At 39.9% G+C, this 22,808-nt stretch overlaps 1 protein-coding gene across 3 annotated transcripts in view; it reads right to left on the bottom strand.

The window, feature by feature from the left end:
- The window catches only part of USP37 (ubiquitin specific peptidase 37), a 34,678-nt gene that overhangs the window by 11,510 nt on the left and 360 nt on the right, over positions 1 to 22,808 (bottom strand). Inside the window, exons 1-18 of one of the 3 annotated variants that reach the window (XM_064434798.1) lie at positions 22,480 to 22,660; positions 22,103 to 22,307; positions 19,096 to 19,267; positions 17,921 to 18,021; positions 16,495 to 16,676; positions 16,067 to 16,141; positions 15,442 to 15,539; positions 13,881 to 13,965; positions 12,759 to 12,920; positions 12,125 to 12,256; positions 10,248 to 10,371; positions 9,795 to 10,000; positions 8,906 to 9,023; positions 7,603 to 7,682; positions 6,924 to 7,088; positions 5,401 to 5,466; positions 4,325 to 4,475; positions 324 to 576 (exon numbers count right to left, since the gene is read on the bottom strand). In XM_064434798.1, the coding sequence (XP_064290868.1) occupies positions 324 to 576; positions 4,325 to 4,475; positions 5,401 to 5,466; positions 6,924 to 7,088; positions 7,603 to 7,682; positions 8,906 to 9,023; positions 9,795 to 10,000; positions 10,248 to 10,371; positions 12,125 to 12,256; positions 12,759 to 12,920; positions 13,881 to 13,965; positions 15,442 to 15,539; positions 16,067 to 16,141; positions 16,495 to 16,676; positions 17,921 to 18,021; positions 19,096 to 19,267; positions 22,103 to 22,258 (2,326 nt within the window). In that variant the 5' untranslated portion in view covers positions 22,259 to 22,307; positions 22,480 to 22,660. Of the gene's footprint in view, positions 1 to 323; positions 577 to 4,324; positions 4,476 to 5,400; positions 5,467 to 6,923; positions 7,089 to 7,602; positions 7,683 to 8,905; positions 9,024 to 9,794; positions 10,001 to 10,247; positions 10,372 to 12,124; positions 12,257 to 12,758; positions 12,921 to 13,880; positions 13,966 to 15,441; positions 15,540 to 16,066; positions 16,142 to 16,494; positions 16,677 to 17,920; positions 18,022 to 19,095; positions 19,268 to 22,102; positions 22,311 to 22,479; positions 22,661 to 22,808 lie in introns of those variants that run through there. The other 2 variants (XM_064434797.1, XM_064434799.1) reach the window with 2 other exon arrangements.

Here is a 22,808-nt window from a genome sequence, read left to right as displayed (position 1 = left end):
AGACACGGCAAAATATAAGGAAATTGAATTGTCTGGCACAGGAACCTGTGGAAGCATGTGTTAATCAAGAGAGGAAAAAATGGAAATTAACTTTGAATCATAGAGGTGACAGACTTACAAGAAAATACATTTTCATGGTTTGATGAATTAAATGCTTTATACATAGGGAAATTATAAAGTTTAAGTTCCTAAAACTCTGATCAAGTCACAGTTTCAGCAGTGCACTTGCATCCAGTTCCTACCACCAGCCATTACCAACCTGATGTTATCAGTAACCTGCTTTAGCCCACTAGAGTCCAGTTAAGATGGTTGCTTTGCCTTACCTGAGTCTAATACTGTTTTGGGTTTCTCCATCTCCATAGATTCCAGGTTTTCTGGCAATTCCTGAATTTCATCATCTCCAAAACCAGTGTCTGGGCTGCTTGTGGGCTTATCTTCATCATGGCTCAGAGACAGAGAGGCTTCCCTTTTGCTAATCTCTAAGACAGCTGCTAGGAGCTCATCTTCACTCATCCCATCAAAACCAGCATTGCCCAGCTCGGGTTTGTCACTCTCCATTTTACTTCTTTTTGAACCCTGGAGATGAACGGAGTTATGATTAAGTGTTTGAATAAACATGTATAATATATATCATCAGCTTTACATTTCCATGGAGATTTATTTTTATTAACTCCAGGGAGTGGGAGCTTGGCACTGTCAACATTCACCATAGTTACATGAGACTCAATGGAGAGACAGCCTTTATAGCTACACTAACTCCACAGAAAAAATATTTAAATATACACTACAACCAGTTTTCACAGGCCTTGTGGATTAACATACACAAGATAATTCTTCCCTTCTCCTTCCTTTTCTTTAAAACATGTTTCCCGTTGAGGTTCTGATGAATTCTCAAGCCCCTGGCAAGTCAATGCTGAGATAGAAGCAGAGAAACTGCAAGTTTGTTAACAAAGGATGAAGCAGCAATATAGGGATGGATGAACAGAAACTAAAATTGAGCTGGTATGAAGACCAATTAAAATTAGGTTTTGTGCTGCAGATTTGCCATATGAAACCTTGATGTCAGTAGAGGGAGGAGGGCAGGAGTTGCAAACCGAGTAAGAAAACAGTTAAACAGGGAAAGGGGGAATTATTCTTTCCCAAGGAGAACAGAATGATTTTCATTTAGAAGAAAGAAAAAACACCTTAGTCTTAATCTCAATTTTCCTTTTTATAGTTCATTTTCCTAAAGCTGATGCTCATCAACTCCTACACCATCGTAATTTGCAAATAATATAGTAATTTCAATCACTTTGACATTAACTGTTAATCAGGAGGTTAACCTCCATGTATGCATGTTTACACAATTACACTATTTATCATATGCTTAGAATTTCTTTTCCTATATTATGTTAAAAATGGGGTAAGATAGTTTCTATTAAAATGTACTTATCCAGATCTTACTGCAAACTGCATTAGGATGAATCCCAGAACTTTCTTAAAATGAACAAAATTACATTTTTACTGCTGCTTTTTACTTAAATACAGCAAGCATTTTATATTAAAACTGTCTTATCAAACAAGATTAGCAAATGAATTAGCAAACTAAACTGCTTGCTCTAGACTTGTTGCCCTCCAAGAATTAGAAGTGACAAATTTAAACCTCTCTCCTCACAGGTATTTATGCACTGGATAAGTAAAGCAGAATACCTTTTGAAGCTTTCTGGTTTCTCTCTCTGCACCTGTAGGCTACCAACATCAAAACTGGTTTAGCTCCTCAGCAAACCCCAGTTCCAGGCTCCCTGCCAACAACTACCACTAATTCAGTGGATGGACTTTAAAGACTTGGCAGCATCTGTGCATTATTTGAATACAACTTTTCTACTAGACATTATTTGCATAGATTTTAAATAGCTTAGGCTCTAAGACAGGCTGCTTTAAGTAAGCATTTTTAAGAAGTTCTTCAAATACTACTTCAACTGCAGAAGCAGAGATCACAGGAACTGCAGTTGTGCCATTTAGCTGGACAACTGCTCTTTGCCCCCACCACCCAGTGCCATATACAGATGCTATTCCAGCTGTTCTCCCACACAGCAGGGACATTTTGCAAAGAGTGCCTGGCAAGGGATGCACTTGCCAGACAAAGTAACCACCAAGCCCTTAATGCAACCCCATCCACAGCTCATTTGAGAATCACACCAAGAGAAATGGTGCAGCAGTAGTACTGCCACTTCCAAAAACCAGGACCAGGTCTCCCAGGACAAGACTGAGGTGGTCAGAGAACCTGGTTAATGGTAACACACGGTTAGTCAGGCCTGTGGTTGAGAAGTGGCCAATATGCATGGCCACAGAATAAAATAATTTACGTGGAATCATCACCACCAGTGTGTCTTTCCCACAACAGGCTGTAAAGCCTGTAATTAACTTATTATTCAAATTAGTATGCTTTATTCCCACAATTTTTGCACTTACAGGGTGCGCAGTAGAAACTACCTGCTCTTCCTCACAAACAAAACTCCAGGAAGAATCAGTTAGGACAGTTTGAAATACCTTTTCTGAAAGGTACATAAGAGGCACTTCAAAGACAAGCTTGTTTCCTTCCTTCAGCTGCAGCCAGGCATAGATGTGCCATGCAGGACAGCAGCCACAGGACCTTCAGCAAAGGGTTTTCTGTGTTTTCCCGCAGCAATCCATTCCATCCCTACATAAACTGACCATCAGGAAATGTTCCCTAATATTTAATCTAAAAATTAATGTCTGCAATTTAGTCTATTACTTCTTGTTCTATCCACCACAGGCATAGGAAACAGCTCAAGTGTTTCTATTAACTTCTTCCCCTTCCTTGGAGACACAAGCCCTGCTTACATTCTTCTTGAAGCTAAAGACCAAACTGAAGACCACTTGCCTGGCTCTTTCTCTCAAAATCTTCCTTTCTAGACCTCTGACCATTCATGTTCCTCTCCTGTGGCCCCTCTCCAGTTAATCTATAACTCTTTTCATCCAGAGCCCAAAGATGGATACAGAACTCCAGCTAAAGCTCATTTCTGAGGAAAAAAGGAGGGTTACTTCACACAATGTGTACGTAGGCTATGGTTCTGTCTAGATACTTCTACTTTTAACCTGCCTGACCTTGTGATTGTCACCTTTCATGAACTTTCTGAAGGCCCGCTGTTTTCCCAGCTGCTCCTATCCCACATTTATAGTCAATCCTGATAAGATTAGCACCTTTAGCCTGTTCCTACTGAACAACCTCTCCTATTTTTATGCAGTTTCTCAGATTTGTCAAGATCATTCTTATCTGTAGTTCTGAGCTTCATCAACCTGGCAGCTCTTCCCAGCTCTGGATCTTCTAAAAATTTAATACTCAGTATCTGTCATTTATTAAATACTGGGTCAGGATCCTGCCTTGGTTTGATTTTCCCATCAGATTAGAAACTGTAGATATCTTCCTCTTGTTACTACTGCTATTCATCCACATTTACACCTGTCCCTTAATATCATTATCAAGGCCACAAGTCTCTGCTTGATTAAAATAACCCTATGAGTATTGTCAAAAGCTTTAGTGAAGCAAAAACTTTATAGAAGCAGAGATGCAGGAAACTTGTCCTATGCACTAGGCCTGCAGCACTCTCAACAGAACAAAGTGGTACTGCACAATAATCCTCTAAGCTGCTTCTATTCCCTTTTGGGTCATCATTTCTTCCCACACAACTCATCTACCTGCTAATACACTGGCCTGACAGGCAAAAAAAGTATGTTGGCAGCATTAACACTAGTCACAAGGAAAAGCTCAAAGGCAACTTGAAATTAACTGTGCCATTACACCAATGAACTTGGTCTCTTCACACTTCTGTGTCCGCCTACAAAGTCTGTTAGCTTCAGATTCTAAAAACATTTCAAAGCCACATTTGAAAGGGGACACGGATTGGATGTGCATGAAATTGTCTCAACTGAGTATTTTGCTTAGCCCAACTTGTACTGGATCTAATTTAATCAAGGGCTTTACTGCATACTTTTATTATTGACAGCACATTATACTTCAGCCCAGGAACATTATTAGTGGAAGTTACCCGAAGGACTGACCAAACTGCTAAGCAGCTGGTATCCATAACCTGAAAACTCAAGTTCAATTGCAATGCAATTACTTCTGTTCCCAGTGGGAACCCAAGACAACTGTAGAGAGAGGTCAATTAGCAAAGCACTCCCTTCCAGCATTGCAGTGCTAATTAGGAGGAAAAAACCTCATCTGACATCAATGTCACTCAGTTTATGCTAAAAAAAGCACACACCAGACATGAGCACATACAGGATCTAGCACATGAAAATTTGTGGGTTTTTCCCTTACCTTTTCTGGCTCATCTTGCAGTTGCTGCTGATCTCTGCTCTGTATGTTACACAACCTTTGGCTATGGGCAACAGAGCGTTTCAACGGCTCATCATCGCTGTCAGAATCTACATAGTGTGCTGCAGAGCTCTTTGACTTGAAAGTGTATTTTCTGTAAATTAAAAACATGGCTATAGAACTGCACAGCATTGTAGCATCATACCAACATGTCTCAAAGTAACTGCTGAAGGATTGCTTTCACACTGTTCAACTGGGGAACAAACTGCAACAAGTAACAATGACAATTTATTAATATAGCAGACAAGGTTTTCAGAAAAGCTTTATTCTGTTGGGTAACTGACATGTTTTCTTGAAGCCTGCAATAACAGCTTACAAAGTTAAAAGTAACTAAGTGTGTGGCTCTTGCTTTTAAGGCAAAGGATTCTGCATTTTATTACCTCGCAATTCCAGACTGAACTCATCTGAGGCAAAGCCACATTAACACATAGAATTTGGCATAAATCATTTGACTAGAGTTTTTTAGGTTGGACATAGGGCTTCTCACATCACCCAGATATAAAAAGTACAAAAATGCACCAATTTTTTATTTTTCCTGTTCGCTCTTCCATTAAGATACTTTCTTGCTTCCTTAGTACAGAAGACAGAGGAGTCTGAGGAAGTCACAATTTCTGTTTTATCAGTAAATCTGGTCTTTAAGCATCCCTCAATGCAAAACCATCCAGTGTAATATCACATTTTTCACAGTATCAAAAACTGGCTGTCTCATCTTTGCAAATAAACTTAAGGAATCAACCACCTGTTCCCAAAACACCCATTTTGGCTCCACAGAGTCAAAACAAAGAGCTAGATTGCAGAAGTAGAAATAATTTTGCTTCTTAAACTAGGCAAATTGCACCATTGATGTTAATTTCAGCTACCATGTAATACCAATAAAACTCAGATATGAAAAAAGACAGTAGCTGAAACAATTTACAACATAAAAACCAGAAAAGAACGAGAAAATCTAAAAATGCCTTGGAAACTATGCCACAAAACCCCAGGCTACTGGACACAGACACTCCAGAGCTATAACTCACCTACAAGGTGTGGAAGTGCTTACAGTACAGGAATTCACCATTTGGGAGGCTTTCAATGGACGGGAACTATTAAAAGAGCAAAATAATTTATTGCAGTAGTTACAGTCTTTAAAAAACAAGTGTTTACTTGTCTGCTACGCATGCAAATCCATGACCAAAAGAACAAGCAGAATACCATTATGTACTTGCTAATTGCTAAGATTTACAGTAATAACTTCATCACACTATAAATAAACAACAGTTGTTCAAAACCATGTATAATCCTTTAAACTTGATTCACTTCTTGGTGATGCACCCTCAGGGACCAGCTCACAAATTAAAGGCTCTTGGCTCCCATGTCAAGACAACTCATTCCTTTATATTTTATTCCCACCAACACTTGAGTTCCTGCTCCCAAACCACAGTCTCCTGCTGTTGTCTGGATCAGCCGGTTTTCTGGCATATCCCACATCTTAATTTCTCCTGCCTTACCTAGATTCCTCTGAACCAACTTCCTGCTCCATTTAATTCTTTAATGGGCTCCTCAAAGTCCATCACTATCACTACACATCCATCAAACAGATGGTAGCCACTGCAGCAATCTTTTCTAATCTTCCCCCTAAACCAAGGCTGCTTCTTTCCATCCTAGTTCCCCTTCCACTCCCAGGTCAACCACAATGGCTTCCATGACTGAAAAAAGCCCCAAACATTGGAAAGCTATTTCCAACCTATTTCACGTATTGCTGCTCTGGTTAGCACAAACTGTTGTGGTTGGAGATTTCTACTGTTTTAATAAACTCATGGGAAACAAACACTTACATCTCAAAATGCCACTAAAGACTTGGCAAAACAGCTGCCACACTGCTGAACATATGCACCAGATGTGTCCTAGCTCACTCTGGATACCCTGGCTATGTCACTCAGCAGAGGCTACAAGAGACCCAAGGGTTCCTTGTTCCTCATTCTACCACAAGCCTTCTATGTGACAACTGGCACATTTAATCTCTGTGTCTCAGGTCAGGCAGCTGTACAGAAATTACAGCCTCAGGGAAAAGGACAGAGTATTTTCAGCATGCAAAGTGCTCAGATACTACAGTGGTACAGGAAAGATGATAAAAAATTAATGACAGCACAGGAGGTGCAAATGGAAATCAGCAGAAAAAGGTAGCATGTTTTGTCTTCTAAGCAGAGTTAGAGTGCTCTGAAGGGAAAGGTAATCTAGATTACTTTGGACTGAGAGGCCTACATTTTAAAAATTACCAACAGAAGTGTTCTTAAAAAGAATATAAAGTTATTTTCAAGGACAGTGAATAATATCTTACCAAATATTCCCTAGATCATGCCCAACTATCTCTTCCTACTGCTTCTATCATGCTTCCTTTTCAAACATGTTCTTATGACAGCAGCATTTCAAACCAGCAGCACACATCTGAAGCTGCATAACTGTAATGTTTCCTTGCCCAGACATCCTCTGGAGATCTGACAAGTGCCTACCTTGTGGCACACATGATTTAGCAGAGCAGGGACCACAGCTGCACACTTACATGGCAGAATGGACGCTCCATCCCAGTGTCAGGGGCAGCCTGGTGCTTTCCGTGCAGTGGGAAAGCAGGGTTAGGTATCTGGGAATAACCACCTGCTGCCCCACTTTATGGTTGAGAGACAATGCTACATTGAAGCTGTAACGTTTCAGATGAAGAATCAGGACCCTGAGAGAGATGAGAGAAGGACAAATGTTCATCTCAAGATAGAAGTCGAAGAAAACCTGCTCAAAATCCAAGTAAGCATTTTTTCCAAGAGCATTCACCTGACCAAACCAAATTATTACTTTGGGGTGGCAGGCAAATGCTGACCATCTCTTATCTGCAAGACACAGGTGCCACATGCATCACTCAACTTATACAATATTAAAATTCCAGAATATATTTTCTGTATCTGCTTCATTCACATCCCAGAAAGCCCAAAAAAAGGAGAAGGGGAAAACTTAGTCCTCCTTGTGTCGGGACAGGGAGGAAGAAACAAGTACTGCTAAGGGTTTCCAAGGGCTTATTTAGAGTAAAAATGAAGACCAGCATGAAAACTGACTGCAGGTGCACCTCTTTCACACACTGACCACTGTACATGCTGTCCTGCTCATCTTCCCAGCTTTACTCTTCAAGGGATTTTTGCTTGCACTTTTGTAACATGCTTCCAGGAAGGAGAGGAACAGGTGTCACCACTTACCTGGGAAGCCTGTTGAACTTGTGTGTGACAACAGCAGACTTTCCATTGCACTTCTCACAGGAATACTCAATCTCCTCTGCCTGTTTAAGGGAGCAGAGAAATGACTTGTGGAACAAGAGAAATCAAACACATCTCAACCAAAATACATCACCTGTTACACAAACTCTTCAAACCAGAAGTAACCCCTTAAAATTATAATCACCTTCAAGCTGACCTAGTAAGAGGACATTTAATAAGAGGTCAGCCAGCAGACCTTAAAATTTCACAGCATGTCCACTAATACAGAAGGAATTTTTCTTGCAAGTCTACTGGAGACCAGTGAATCAGCCACCATTACGACACAAAATAGCTTCCAAAGGGAGGGGACAATCTTGTGAGGTTAACAGTTTTCTCTCCCATACACAGGATTTGTTTGGGTTTTTTTTTTCTTCCCTAACAACCTTCGGTGAAGGATGGTGCCATGAAATTTTCTCCCTCTTATTCAAAACCTCTGCTTTGTTCTTCAAAAGGTATCCTCACCTAAACTTACCAAGGATATGCTACATGAGAGTAGAGTTCTGAACAGACATCAAAAGGGGAAGCATTTCTTTCCCAAAATTACATAACTTGCCCATCAAACATTTCTACAAGCCCTTTACCTTAAATGAAGTCAAATTGCATTAAAATGTCAGGATTTTTTTTAAATTGTAAGACCCCCCCCCATGAGCTTTTAGAAGAAAAAGCACGTCAGCTATTCTCTCTGTTGAAAGTACTATCTATACAGAGAGGGAAAAAAAGGTTTGTCTCAAGATATGACAAAATACAACACCAATTCACAGACATATGGCTCATTTTTAGCTTTCAGAAGCTTCACCTTGAAGCTCATCTTACAAAGTAAGTATCCACATATTATAGCTGTTTATTTTTTAAATTATTGTACCTGCATGACCTTTTTCCTCCATGCTAATTAAGGCTTGTACACAAGCTGTTGAAACATCCTAGCCCAGGAGAGAAAGCACTTCCTGAGTGATTATCCCAATATGACAGCCTCCCTTCTCTCCTCTGTATTTGTTTACACCTCAACTCTTTCATCACAACATTGGGAAGTTTACCTATTTTACAGCAGTTAATTTCTGCACAGCATTTTACAATATAAACTTCCATATGCTTTTAATGGACAAACCTCTAAAAAGTGCAATGTTATCTCACATACCTGCAAACCACTGTCATAGAAACTAATAATCAGCTGTACAATCAGAATTTCATATGGTGCATAACCTGCACACACTCCAGAATGCATAAAAACCCCCCTCAAAGTACATACCCGAAAAAAGAGGTCAAGAGAATCCTGGATGGATCGGGAAGGAAGGAATTTCTTCCTTCGAGGAAGGTCAATGGAGAGGTCATTGAACTGTTCTCGTTTAGTGACTGTTTCACCACACCTAAAAAACAAACATGCTTGTGCAAGTCTGATAAAAAATAAACTTGAAACTAACGAACACTTTCATGGTTTAGGATAAAGTGACTTCCCCATAAACATATATAAACATATACACCCTATTTTTACTCATCAAAATGGAACTGTTTGATGCTCAGAACAGAGCTGGAACTTGCAATTTCTTTTTGATGCTTTAGAAATTGAAACATTTGTGTAAGGGTAAGAAGTAAAACACACAGATTGCTTTGGAGAGGCAAAAGATCAGGTATAGAGGAAATCAAAGTGACTGCTATAGCTCAACACATCTGCTGCACAGGCCACACACAATGAATGCCCAAACATATTGGTTGACATATTTTTCTGCAAGAATGTAGAGAAACAGAAGAAAATGCCATTCCCTAGAAGCCCTTAGAAAGATCAAATTAAAAACATGGCATCCCCTGTTTCCTTTTTTCAAGAGGAAATATTACTTGGCTGAAACCCCCTTTTCTCTCTATTTCCATACAGTTGGTACACAAAGAGCAAAGCACAAAGGCTTTCCACTGGAAATGCAATGAAGAACTAGGTGGTATGAAACTGTTTAAAGAAGGCTTGCAGCAGCAGACAGCGTGGTGTGAAGTTTACAGCATTTCTACACAAGAGAGTATCTTTCTAAATATCTAGCTTTGGATGAAACATAGCTCTTAATTCTGGTTACAACCTGCAGATGAAGTCATGTGAGATGGAAACACTTCCTAGTCTTTTAAGTGTGAAAAAAGCTGTCAAGCATGCTTACGTTTTGCAAATGATAGAATGCTGAACCTCAAACTCCAAGTTACTGATAACAGGACATGTATAAACTTTGGTGGCTGACAGGTCATCAGAAGCACGTCCTGGTGAGTTATCCTCATTAGGGACTGGTTCACTCTTCCAAGTTTTGTTTAACTTTTCCATGTCTTCCTTCAGCTGATCCAGACACTGGCTCAAGAACTCGTGTGCATCCTAGAAACAAGGCACATGCAATGAAATGGCTTTGTACAACTTCATTCAGTATTTTTCTCAAACACACACAGACTGGTGAACTACATTCAGTTCACTGCCTTCAGTAACACTGAGGCAGTTCTGCTCTAACAATCACTGCCATTCAACCCAAAGTCACTGCCAAACACAGCTGAAGCTTGACAGGTGTTCAATGCAGTTCAACCACTGGACAAATTGCACATAACTGTTTCCAGACAATGATACTTACATTCTGCATGTACCCAGAAAATCTCTCTGCAGTAGCTGAAATGGCACTTTTCACCTTCTTGAGCAGCTCTTTCTTAACCTCAGGGCTGCAGACATCTTTTTTAGCAAGCAGATGGGCAAAACGTCTGCAGAAGTCAAGACAATGAAACACTGGTTGGTTTTCCAGGACTTTAGAGAAACATAATAGAACTCAATGATACCTTATTTTAAGAGTTCCTAAAAGCTTTTCTCCTGTGATAAGTGGTTCAGGGGTTCTGGATGAAGATATCCCACATATAATTAACCTTTTCCATTTCAAGTATTTTGAGATCTCATTTGAAGGCATCATCAAACAGCACTCAAATGAACAAAAGAACCCAATCCACAATCTTTTAAGGTAAAGAGAAAAGCCTTATAAAGCTCTAAAAACTTATTTCTCCTCTTTTACAATGAGGAAACAACTCATAATGCTTTTTGAGAACATTTGTACTGATAGGAAATATGATATCACACAGTACCAAAATAAGCAACACAAAATCACAAAATTTAACTGGAATGGTCAGAATGGTTTCTATTTATGTTTTATTTTTAAACTTCCACTCATTTTCAAGCCTTACATCTTTCAGCAGTAAAAACATTTTAACAGAGAAAAAAGCTGTAGCAAAAGAACCACGAAGAGTTCCTTGGTTCAAGCTAGTGCTTCTGTTAGCTTTGCTACAAAACTTTTGAAATTAACTTCACTTGTGCCTCTCAGCTACTGTGATTTAGTTGTCTTTTACAACTGCTTTACAATTTCACAGGACATACACACTAAATATATTCCAAGCACAAATTTTGGTCAAGCTGCATACATAGGAAGGTGATAGGAAGAAGTCACATTCTATGATACAAAAAAACCCCAACCCAAACAGAGGGAAAACCTGTATAATCCCCTTGCATCCCAAACCCAACAGCTAATACTCAGTTAACCCCAGGAATCTGCTCAGTTTCCTGCAGCTTGACAAGTTTCTGCTGCTGTGCTGAACTCCAAGAACAGCGTGTGCTGTCCCAGCCCTCTGCAGCTGCTCAGTGAAGCATGTTAGGAAACCACAGCACCATTGATAAGCAATCACTGATCAACCAGAAAAACAGTCACCAGGTTAGATGATATTGCCAAACCAAGAGAAGACAAAGTAGATGCTTTGAGTATCAACTCTGACTTGTACAGGATCACACACTGCCCATTAGGTATATGGAGCACAACCTTCAGAGGTCTTTCTATAAAAATTAGAGAAAGGACATTTCAAGAGGCACATGGAACAACCTCTGATCCCAAGTAGTGTAGAAAGAGTTCAAGATGACACACCAAAAACAGAAAATTACAACAAAAGATATAAAAAAATGATGGAACGGAAACACAAATGGTTCTGATAATTCTGCATCTTATTTAGTGACAGAAAAGAAATGAGGTGCACCAGAGAAAATATAATAAAAAATCCCAAATGGCTGAATGTAGAGAAAGATAAAGTATGCAAAACTTGAACACTTTCCACAGCTACTAAACAAAAGGCATAAGCCCCCACATATCAGGTGAAGTTAGTGATCAGCTTAAACTCTACATGGCAAAGTTCTTAGAAGAAACTTTTCTGCATCTAAATTATTTTGCAATTTCTTACATTTTCTTCTTAAGCATTTCACTCTGCCACTAGAAATACAGTAAAAGAATGCCTGTAACTCAATATTGTAAGTTTTAAGAGCTGATTTCCTATTTCAAAAGTAAAGCTCCAAAATACAGAGAGCTCTAGGATTTCTTTTATTATCTATACAGGCAAATGACCCTCTACAAGTTGCTTCAGTATTACCAAAATGATTTCTCAGTAAAGAAGGAGAAAAACAGCTTTCACAGAATGTGAATTTTACCTGATAAGTGCATTGAGTGGGATTTTTTTCCATGGGATACCCTGTTTGAGCAAATCATTAGCAAAAGACTGAATTGAAAACAAGGACTGTAGGATGGCATTCATATAGCAGGTGTTTCCCAAGTTCGAAAACCTGAAAAAGAAAAAAAAACAATACTTTGTGTCTAATGGTCAATGTGCAAACCTGCTGCCAGGGTTAAACACAGCACTACCAACACACAGGATATTCACCCCAGCTACTCCCCAAAGAGCATCTTACTGGAGCTGTTCCCCAGCCCTTCAGCCTAAACTCATGGGAGGCAGCATTTATCAGGAAAGCATCCATGAGTTTCTACAATCAAACTCTTAAAAAATGCATATATGTGTGTACATATAGATATATATATGTACATGCACACATAAAGACAAAGAAATGAATTATCATTAAAGGAACATGAATTACCTGAAATTACTATGTCCCTGAAACTCTCAGGATGTGAATTCAAGAATACATACCCTCCAAACTAAGGAAAGTGTTCCCTCCCTCAGTGTTCATTAGTTTCAGGATTATTTTTTTTTAATTAAATAATTACAACAAGAATGTGCATGTTCTGATGATCAAAGTATGCACGCTAGATAAAGAAAATTAAATTTACCCTTGCAACTGTTGTTGAGGATGGGTGGAAAGGGGCACGCGGGGTTTGTTCCATCCTGTGTAATCTTGATTAGATCTCATTTTTTTAACAGAAAGAGGAGCAGGCTGAGAAAGGAATCCCAGGCTTCTTTTGGCTGAAGAGGTCTGGCTGGTTACACTAGACCTAGAAACATAAAAGCATAAAAAGTGTAAGAGTGGTAATGCTCTGTCTTAAAGAGCTATAGTCCATGACACTGGAATCACAGTGGAAGACACTTCCACTGTGCAGGACCAAGGACTGGTAAATCCATACAAGATAACTGGAATGTGTCACAGTGAAAAAGAGGTGTGACAGAGAACACTTCTTCTGGAAGGGTTTAAAACTTCCCAGAAGTGTTAAATCCTTAGCTTGGTTATATTTTCTTATATCCACTGGTGTGCACACAGTATAACCAAGTCTTTGGTCTTATATATTTAATAATTCTCCACACTGTATGATGAGAGGAAGAATGATTTACATAGCATGAGATCACTGCTCCCATATGCTTAAAATTCACATCTGGGCCAGAGTCTTTATTTTCAGTCTCTTGTTCTTGTAACCTAATCACCAACTATGGACCTCAATTCCTAACATTTAAACACAGACAATACTCCTTTTCTCTCCTGATCTTGTATCTCATCTATCTAGGGCAGAGACCATGAGTCTGACTGCACACCTGACAAAGAAGAATCCCAAGCTAGCAGGATTTAGAATTTGCTAAAATACTGTTATTAAAATATAGAATTGCATGCCATTTATCTACTTGGGAAAAATGAAGCAAGGGTTCAGACTTAACTTCCAGAGTTCATATACAATTTGAACCATCTAGAGTTATTCACAACAACTATAACAGACTTGAGTGATTTTACAAAGCCTTTCTATTGCAAGTTTGCAAGCAGTAACTACAGTTTGTAGATGTAAGCAGGGCAATTGAAGACACACTGAAGAAGTGGACTGTGCTCCTGAAGGGGAAAAAAAAAAAACCCAACAAAACTCACCATGTTATGCATCTAAGCACCATGTGATCAACACACAGGAAACTGAAGAGCTTAATTCCTGTGAAACAACTGCTATTTACAGTTCATTCTAGTGAATCAGCCCTACCTGTCCAGGGAGGAACTGCCAGTGGAGTACTCTTTTGAAGAGGATCGACTACCATAAAAAGATGATGACTGCAGTGGTAAAACACCTTTAAAAGAGAAGGAAAGACATGACATTTCATTCCAGGTTACACAGCTATTTTTACAATAAGCAACTTGTTTGAAAGTACTTAGTCAAAAGGTTTAAAAATCCTCAAATCCTGCTTTCTAGAATTGGTTGGGAGACAAATAGTACATATGCTTAAAAGTATAATGTGAATATTAATGATATGTAAGTAAAGGCATGATGGAGTTTCAGGTATTCAATTCAGTCTTCATCAAACTCAAAGTGCAATATGAAATATTAAAAAGTCATTATCTTCACTATGTGAAATTAATAAATATCTACCTCTTGTTAAGAGAGACAAGACACATGTACAGAAAACTCCTGATTTCTAACGCAGTGCTCCCAAAATTCAAGGTAAATATGCAGAAGTGAAAACAGCTTCTCCTCCCAGTCCAAACTCCCACAGTAAATTACTCCATACTTGGGGCACAATAGGATTGTTTCATTACTATGACATCATTGTGACAGATCCTCAGACTCTAATGCCTCACATGGTGCCACATTAAAAAAATGCTCTCGAGTCAAAACCCCACCTATTACAGTGAATCTCAGTGTAATTTAGTTTGAATAATGAATAACTGTTTGCTTCTTTTCCAGCTTGAAATTGTTTCAGCCGTGCAATTTTCAGAAATGCAGATATATGAAAGAAGTTTGCAAGAACTTGCAGGGATACATAGACTCTAATTTTGACTCTGAAGAAAACACCAGATTTCCATTCAGAGGTAAACATTCACCTTACCAGCTCTTCCAGCAACACATTTGTGCCATTAGAGATGCACAAAAAAAACAATGCATCCACCAATATTCCCCCATAAAAACAAGATCTTGAATGCATTCCTCTTTATGAGGAAAGAAGCTAAGTATTGATTCATAAAACTGAAGAACAGTGCTGCTTACTAGCCTATCTACATATTGTCAGTATTTCTGTATTGTCTGTAAAGCCTTGTCCCATAGCAGCATCCAACAGAACTCTGGTACAAACAGGACACAAGTCCTGGCCCTGTAAGTTCTGGGGAAGAGATAAGGAAGTAAAAGCAAACAGTAGACATCTCAATCACAAAAACCAGCCTACAGTTCACATGGGCATTTAAGAGCAAAGGGAAGTTTTAAAAATATGTAAGAAAGCAAGCAAAAAGGAGTTTACAGAAACCCCCTCCCAACTGAAAGAGCAACTTGGAACAGTTTGAAGATTCTTGCTGGAATTTACAAGCAAGCTGTCTCATGGGCTGGCATCAGCCCTGAAGAATAAAGGTCAAGGCCACACTAGAGCAACACAGGCTTTGAAAATGAAGGCAGGTTATTTGCATCTCATATATGGCTCTGGAGGAAGCAACAAAGTTAATGGCACAGCAGACAAGGAAAAAACCACCTCTGCAGCAACTTGCTGAAGTTGTACCAAAGGGCCAAAATTGTACTAGTCAAGGCTAGGTATCACTTGGCTTTACATTCATTTTTTTACCTGATGTCCTATTCTCCTCAGTCTGCTTCAGGTTCAACTGTTTCTCTCTGCTACTATTCAAGTACTTCCATGCTGGATCACCCAAGGCTTTATTATTCCTACAGAGAGAAGAGTGGAAGGCAGTGCAATTATGGAAGATATGGGATACTCCTGCTCAGTATTTACAACTTGCTTTAAAGCATTTCTCTCCTATCACCTTTAATACTTGACCACAAACAGTAGAACTTCACTCACACATAAGTTTAACTCACATAATTCATTTCAACATGAATTACATTTAAATCTGGCTTCAAACACATGGAGCTGCTTCTTCAAATGGCAATTCACCTTTATCAGTTTTGTTTCAAGAAGAGTCAAAGCACATGTAGTCCACATGCAGTTCTGACTGACATAATCAACAAAAGATTGATGACACAAAATTTGCATGTGCCAGTTCATGGAAATCAACTGCTGGAGTAGTTTGTATTTCCCTTATTAACACTGAAGACATACCTCATTTCAAGCACCCCATGTATTCATAAGCTGACTGGCCTAGTCCATGTGGCTGGCTGAGAGCATTCTTTTCAGAAACATATCCCTTTACAAATGAACAAGGAATTTAAAATCAGAAACAACTGTTACTTACGTTGAAGAATCATTCTCTTTGGGATAATCTTCACTCATTTCTGAACCAGGGGGTTGTGTTCTTTTCCTCTTTTCACTGAGGACAGAAAAATTTGTGGTCATTCTTTCCGAAAGGTTAGTCGTGACCCTTCCAACTGAACATAGGTCCAAAATGCATGGGAAGCATTGAGGAATTATCTTCTGCAATCTCCACTTTTATAGCATACAGAGAAGCACTTGGTCTGCCCAGCTCTTAAGCTGTACTAAAAGCTCTAGTGCCAGTACCAGTCAGAGGCTATAAAAGCATGTATTAACATCCTGTTAAAAGTAACAGCAAAACTAGAGAAAGATTTATATCCGCTTCTTATGTCTCAGAGTACTGAGTTCCACCTGTAGCTCTACAAAGAGCTGAATTTTTACAGTACCATAGTAAGAAGAAAACCCTCCTACCGACTCTCCAACAAGCCTGTCCTGTGAGGGACTGATGATGCAGGAGATGCTGCAATGTTCACCCTGTTGCTTGGTGTTCCAGCTCCAGCAGAATTCTTGACAGAGCCTCTCGCTGGGGTCCCCAGCACCTTGCGGAATGTGTTCTCCTCCTTACTCTCCACAGCCACTCTCTTGGGAGGAGTCTGCAAAGCCCAAGCCGAGTGGGCCAGGGAGAAAATCCAAGAGTGAAAGAATAGGATCTCTTTAGTCTAATCTATGATTTCCACCACTTTTTATTTGCTACAGTGTAGAATCCAGAGGTGGAGAGATACTACTTGTAACACATTCAGAGAGTTTAAAAACTAATTAGACATAGGTAAAATTTTGACTGAGTCATACTAGTCATCAACATTAAACTCTACTGCAGTAACCACTTTCCCTTCCCATTTTCCAATGCTAAGTCAGTTGAAGTTCAGTTTTTAAAATCTCCTTTACAAGCTTTGACATTAAAAAAACCCAAGGCATGATTCCTAACTATCCCCAGATCAATCCTGGGTGGTATTACAATTAAAAATATTAAAAAGCTGTACTAAAACCCACATAATTAAAACAGTGCCCTGACTGCCTTGGGCCAAACAGGCCCCATATGTGATGCAATGCAAAGAGGTAATAATTGGTTGACTAAGGAATGTTGGCCAATTTTAGACTTGAAAACTGAACATGTCTAATCTCACCACTGTATATACAGCCTCAAGCTTTTAGAGTGAGATTGCCTTTAAGGTAACATGTAGAATTTGTTTTGGGACAATGTCAGAAATAGTCTCCCTCAGGGCAGTAATATAAGTATATTCACAGAGATAACAAAGTAAATTAAAGCTAATAGATAAACCATGAAATCTGGGGAGAAAAAGAAGAAAAAAATATTTTGAAGGAAAACAACTTCTGGGTAAAGTCTATGAAATTTACACAAAAATGTGAGCAGAATGCCAGAAATTCAGTAACTTTATTCTGACATAAACCTGGATCATTTGCTTTTCAATGTACACATTTGGCTGAAGTCTGCTAAACTCATTAAGACCTATGGTGACTAAGACACGGTCACACACATGTAAGGTGTTTGGCATAAAACAAAGGGAGATCAGAACTGTGTGAGAAGCAAGTCTCAGCCATGTACTTTCCTCCTATTTCTACTTCTCTGCCTAAAAGCTCATATGTGAAGACCATAGTCTGACTTCTGTAGCCACACACTGACCTTTTGTACTCATACAGATGTCTTCTCACAAGCAAGATACAGCATTGCCAACCACCCCATACCCATCTATTCCAAGCTCTCTAGATTATAAACACTTTGGCTGTAAAGTATTTACAGTGCCATTCAACATACAGTAAAGAAAATGAGAGGAACAGAATAAAATTAGAGAGGAAAAATTTTAACAATTTAACAAACCTGGTTCTCTATGTAAGAGAATTGCCTGTTAGCTTCCTTCTGTGTGCTCCTGCTGCCCAGCACACCTCCAAAACTGCCAGATCCTTGTGAGGGTTTCCCAGCTGACAGAAAAAGTACACAATATTTGATCTGATTGTCATTTAACTGACTGCAATTTTTATTTGCAAAATGTTTAGCTGGAGTTGATTTTGGAAAGGGCATGCCAGATTTCTTGCCAACTACAACAGACTACAATATTCTGAATGCAGAGACATAAGCACGTGTTTAGGGTATCCCTCATACTGGTCATTTAGCCACTTGGCACCAAACTTCCTATTCTTAAAAAGAACAAAGTAAAGTAAGTAAAATTAAAAACTAAGAGATTGTGCATTGGTGATTAACAACTTTTCAAATACCAACACACAACATAAACAAATCCCATATGTTAATATCTGATTATTGTTCAGCATAAGAAAGGTATAAAACAAAAAATGGGCTATGAGGCCAGAAAGAAGCATTTACAGAAGGGCAGAGAAAGCCAGGAACACAAAGACAAAATGTGCTGAAGATGTGTGCTGGTTTTGGCTGGAGCAGAGTTAATGTTCTTCACAGTAGCGACGATACGGCTAAGTTTTGGGTTTGTCCTGGAAATAGTGCTGATAACAGAGATGTTATAGTTATTGCTGAGCTCTGCTCACAAAGTGTCCAGGCCTTTGCTGCTGCTCACATCAGCCCTCAGGAAGCAGGGCATGCACAGAAAGCCAGGAGGGGACACAGACGGGACAGCTGACCCCAGGGATATCCCACACCATGAGGAATTGTGCTCAGTGTACAAAGCTGGGAAAGAAGTAAGGGAGGCCCAGTGATGGTGTCTGTCTTCTGAAGCCACCACTATACATGGCAGAGTCCTGCTTTCTTGGAGATGGCTGAACACCTGCTTGCCCACAGGGAGTGGCGAGTGAATTCCTCATTTGTTTTGCTTGCGTGCACAGCTCTTGCTTTACTTGCTAAACTGTCTTTGTCTCTACCCACAAGTTTCCTCATTTTCACTTTCTCACTGTCTTCCCAACCCCACTGGGAAGACTGAGTGAGCAGATGCTTGGGGCTTAGCTGCTGTTTGATATAGTTAAACCATGATAAGAAAACACAACACCTCTCCATAATGTTATAACATGATTTACAACAATTGCACTTACCAGTATGAACCCTGTCTTGATGGACTGCATCCAAATACATCCGCATTTCATTTGCATCTTTAAAAGGTACCTTATCAATTGTCAGAAAGCTGGTATCCTTTAGTGTTAGCATCAGGCAGCACAGTTTTCTGCCATTTGGTCGTAAGGTCACAGTTTTAATGTTATGGCTTAACTGAAAACAAGAAAGTGACTATAAGCATAAATCCAACTTTAAAAGGTCAAAATACTTACAAATTCAAACAAAATATTTCAAGTAGACAGGATAAGAGAGACTCCCACCAAAATACTTCCCCTTGCTCCATTTCAAGGAAACATTAAACCTCATACAATTAATACAATCTGTGACCTTGGTATCTGACAGGACTGCAAGGACAGTATCACTATTGCTCAACAGTCTCTAGAGTCCTGGATAAGCTTTCTGAAACTTGCTTTTCTACTCAGTGTGACGTCTGTAAATGTAAAGGAAAAACAACTTTATCAAGTCCCATTGAGTAAAAACTTCCACATCAAGTGCAAAATACAATTTAAGATGGGGAAAGTTTCAAGTATTAAGCACAAATGTCCCACTTCACAATTTGCTCCCAGAGAAGACAGATTTGAAATTACTTAAAAAATCTGCTGAGAGAGTAAATCAGCAAGAAACATGCTTACTCTGTATGCAACATCGTAACAATTAAGTGGTGCCAAAACTTTCAGGGTTATGGTTGAGCACAAGAATAATTTTAATAAGATTTTGTGCTCCCTAATGATGCCACTGCTATTTTATAACATAATAACTTTACTTGTGCTTCATGCTAAGTCACCTACAAAAACTGGCTATTGGATAAAGGTTCTACTACTCATGCAGGTTGAAGGTAGCTCAAAAAGACTGAGATAGTAAAAGACACTTCATGTCCACCAATGAGATTTCTTTTTTTCCATTAAGATCTCTAGCTTCTTGGAAAACCAATCTAGACACAACAGCAGCTTGTAAGAGGGGCTGGAAAACCACCTCAATCAGAAACTAAGGGTTTGTTTTAATGGCAACATTACACTTTTGAAACACCTTTTGCTCAATCCTTGTATTTCGGGTTGTTTTTGGGTTTTTTTGTGGGCTGTTGGGATTTTTTAAAATGTAAGCTAAAAATATTTTCAAACACCTAAGAATAATAGGCTCCAAATTTTAACTGCTCTCTTAAAACACTGAGTCCAGTGCAAAGGAATTACAATTACTTCACCACCTCAGAGCAAAACAGCCTATTTCAACTCCAAATGTTGTCAGAAGACTCTACCCATACTCTTCATGCACCTGTTATGACCCAGTCAGTGTCACAAAGTGTGACAGGTGTGGGGAAACAAAGTATTTCTCTTAATACCATCTAGCACAACTTAGTTAAAGCTCTGAAACATCTGTAAAACGTCATCTGACAGAAGAAATCTGTCCTAGATCCTACACCAGTCACTGTAGAAAGAAATATAATGCTGGATCCATCCAAGCCTTCCATTACAGAAAAGTAAAAACAGGCAGGGAAATCACTCACAGTCCTTTCAGAGCAGCTTGTCAAAAAACCAGGGAATGCTACTTCTGAAGCAAGATCATTGGGAATTTGTCACACCTGGAGTGGCATGCCAACAGCCTGGGGATGTCTCACACAGACTGCTCCCCAGCCTCTTCCATTGCTGCAGTCCCAGCTGCACAGTGGCTCATCACCCTCTCTGCTAGATCCTGCACTCAGTCCTTTCCCCAGATTTCTGTGAAAACCATCCACTGAGCTCACAAAGAGATCTGACAAGTGCCAGAGACAGCAGGCATGAGAGGCTGGGAAGAAAACCTGTCCCTTCAGGCCATGGTTAGCTGTTCTGTAGGCTCAGCCTCCCCGAGGAACCTCCCTTTGAGCTGCTGTCACACCACATCCCTCATCCAGGCAGAAAGGAGTGTGCGAGAACAGGCACCCAGGGAATGCACGAGGGAAGACAAGACTGCTCTCCTCAGGAGCAACACGGTCCAGCAGGGGATTAAACCAAACCTGCAGCCACAGCAGCACACGTGGGAAGGCACAGACTCTTTCCAAGTCTACAGTAACACAGGTGGGAACAATCCATAGCTAACAATTTCCTAAGAACCCTGATTTCCAGGCAACACCAGCTACCTGACTCTTTGCTGAGACTTTTTGGCACACTAAGGCAGCAAAAACTTAACCTTTCAAAAAGAAATTAACTTTTTTCCATAGCATCTGCACACAGAAATAAATGGCTCAGAGAACAGCCAGGTGAACATTACTGACAAAAAACAACAGTGGCATGAAAAGCTGAAACCAACATATAGATCACTTTATGCTGTTGCAAAGTTGCTAAAGAAGCTGGGATTTGTTTTCCTCCAACTGCTCTTGTGTCGTTCACATATTTCTAAAACAAGTATGCATTTCTTATAGAAAAAGCACTCTGCTTTTGATTTGGGGCAGAAATCTTCTGCATTGTGCAGAAAATCTAGGAATACTGACCTGAAAACAACTGGAGAATGAGCAAAATTTTGGCTGAATATTTCAAGAGACTCTTTAACAGCGATCTGCATTTAAAACTAAAACTGTAACAAGTGATGTTCAGCAAAGTCTTGCAATAGGCTACAGGTGTATTAACATCATTACCCTTCAGCTGGGGAACCAGCTAGCATGAAATGGTCAGGATCTTCTCCTCTAGAGAGCACAAATGTGCCAGTAAGAGAAAGCTTACAGGTTCCAAATATCCAAAACATGAGCCACGATGCTCTACACTTCTGTAACTTTTCTCTGCTTTTTTGGTTCTTCCCAATCAGTGGTATCTCCATGCCAACCTTGGTAGATCCTTTAACAATACGTGTAAATAATTTACTGGAGAGTTGTACAAAGGGATTAGTGTTCAGGAAACCAGGAACAAGAAACAGTGACAGAGGGAAGTCTGCAGGACACTTAATAGCCTTGAAGAGGACAGCTGTTCACAAGAGAGCACAATCCATGCACTGTTAAAACAAAAGCCTTAATGTCTGGCATACCTGAAACGTCGTTGGAATTCCTCCAACATTGTAGTGAACTACTAGATTCACTTTGTTGTCCTTCTCCACAATTTCAAAGCTCCCTTCTTTCCATTTTGTAATCCCAGTTTGCATGCTGCGCATCCGGACAGGTCCGTGCACCTTTAACAGAGCCATGCTTTCTCACAGAAAGGAGCTAACAGTAAGTGTGCTCCACCTTAAAAACCTGTTAAAAAGGAGAAATGTGTAACTTGGCAGGCCAAATGATGGCTAAAGGAAGACGGAAGCACGGCCTGAACTTTCCGCAGAAGTTCGGTAGAACCGCTTCACTGTTTTTAAGCACAGTAAGGAAGAGCTGGGCAGCAGTGAAGGAAACTTAGATTATAATAAAATCTCACCCAGTACGAACAGCAGCGCATCAATTCCTTGCTGCTGAAAAGCGAGCAGACACAATTCCAGACACAGAATTCCTTAAAACCCCTTAACTTCAATGGATTTAAGGTAAAGGGGGGAAAAAAAAAGTGCCCGAGGAAAGCCAGTATGAGATGGGAAACAAAGTTTGGGAGGAAGTCTCCAAAGAGAGAAAACGAGCTCGTCCTGCCGGCGCGGGGCCCGCGGCCACCGGGCAGGGCCGGGCCGGGGGTCTCGGCCCGGGGGGCGCGTCCCGCGAGGCACGGCGAGGCGCGCTCCCGGTAAAGCACAAGGAATGAATGGAGCGGCCCGGGAG

Source organism: Passer domesticus, chromosome 10 (genome assembly GCF_036417665.1).
Source record: "Passer domesticus isolate bPasDom1 chromosome 10, bPasDom1.hap1, whole genome shotgun sequence".
Lineage (NCBI taxonomy): Eukaryota > Metazoa > Chordata > Aves > Passeriformes > Passeridae > Passer > Passer domesticus.
Note: the sequence above shows the minus strand (reverse complement) of the source record. Positions and strands in the feature narration are given on the sequence as shown.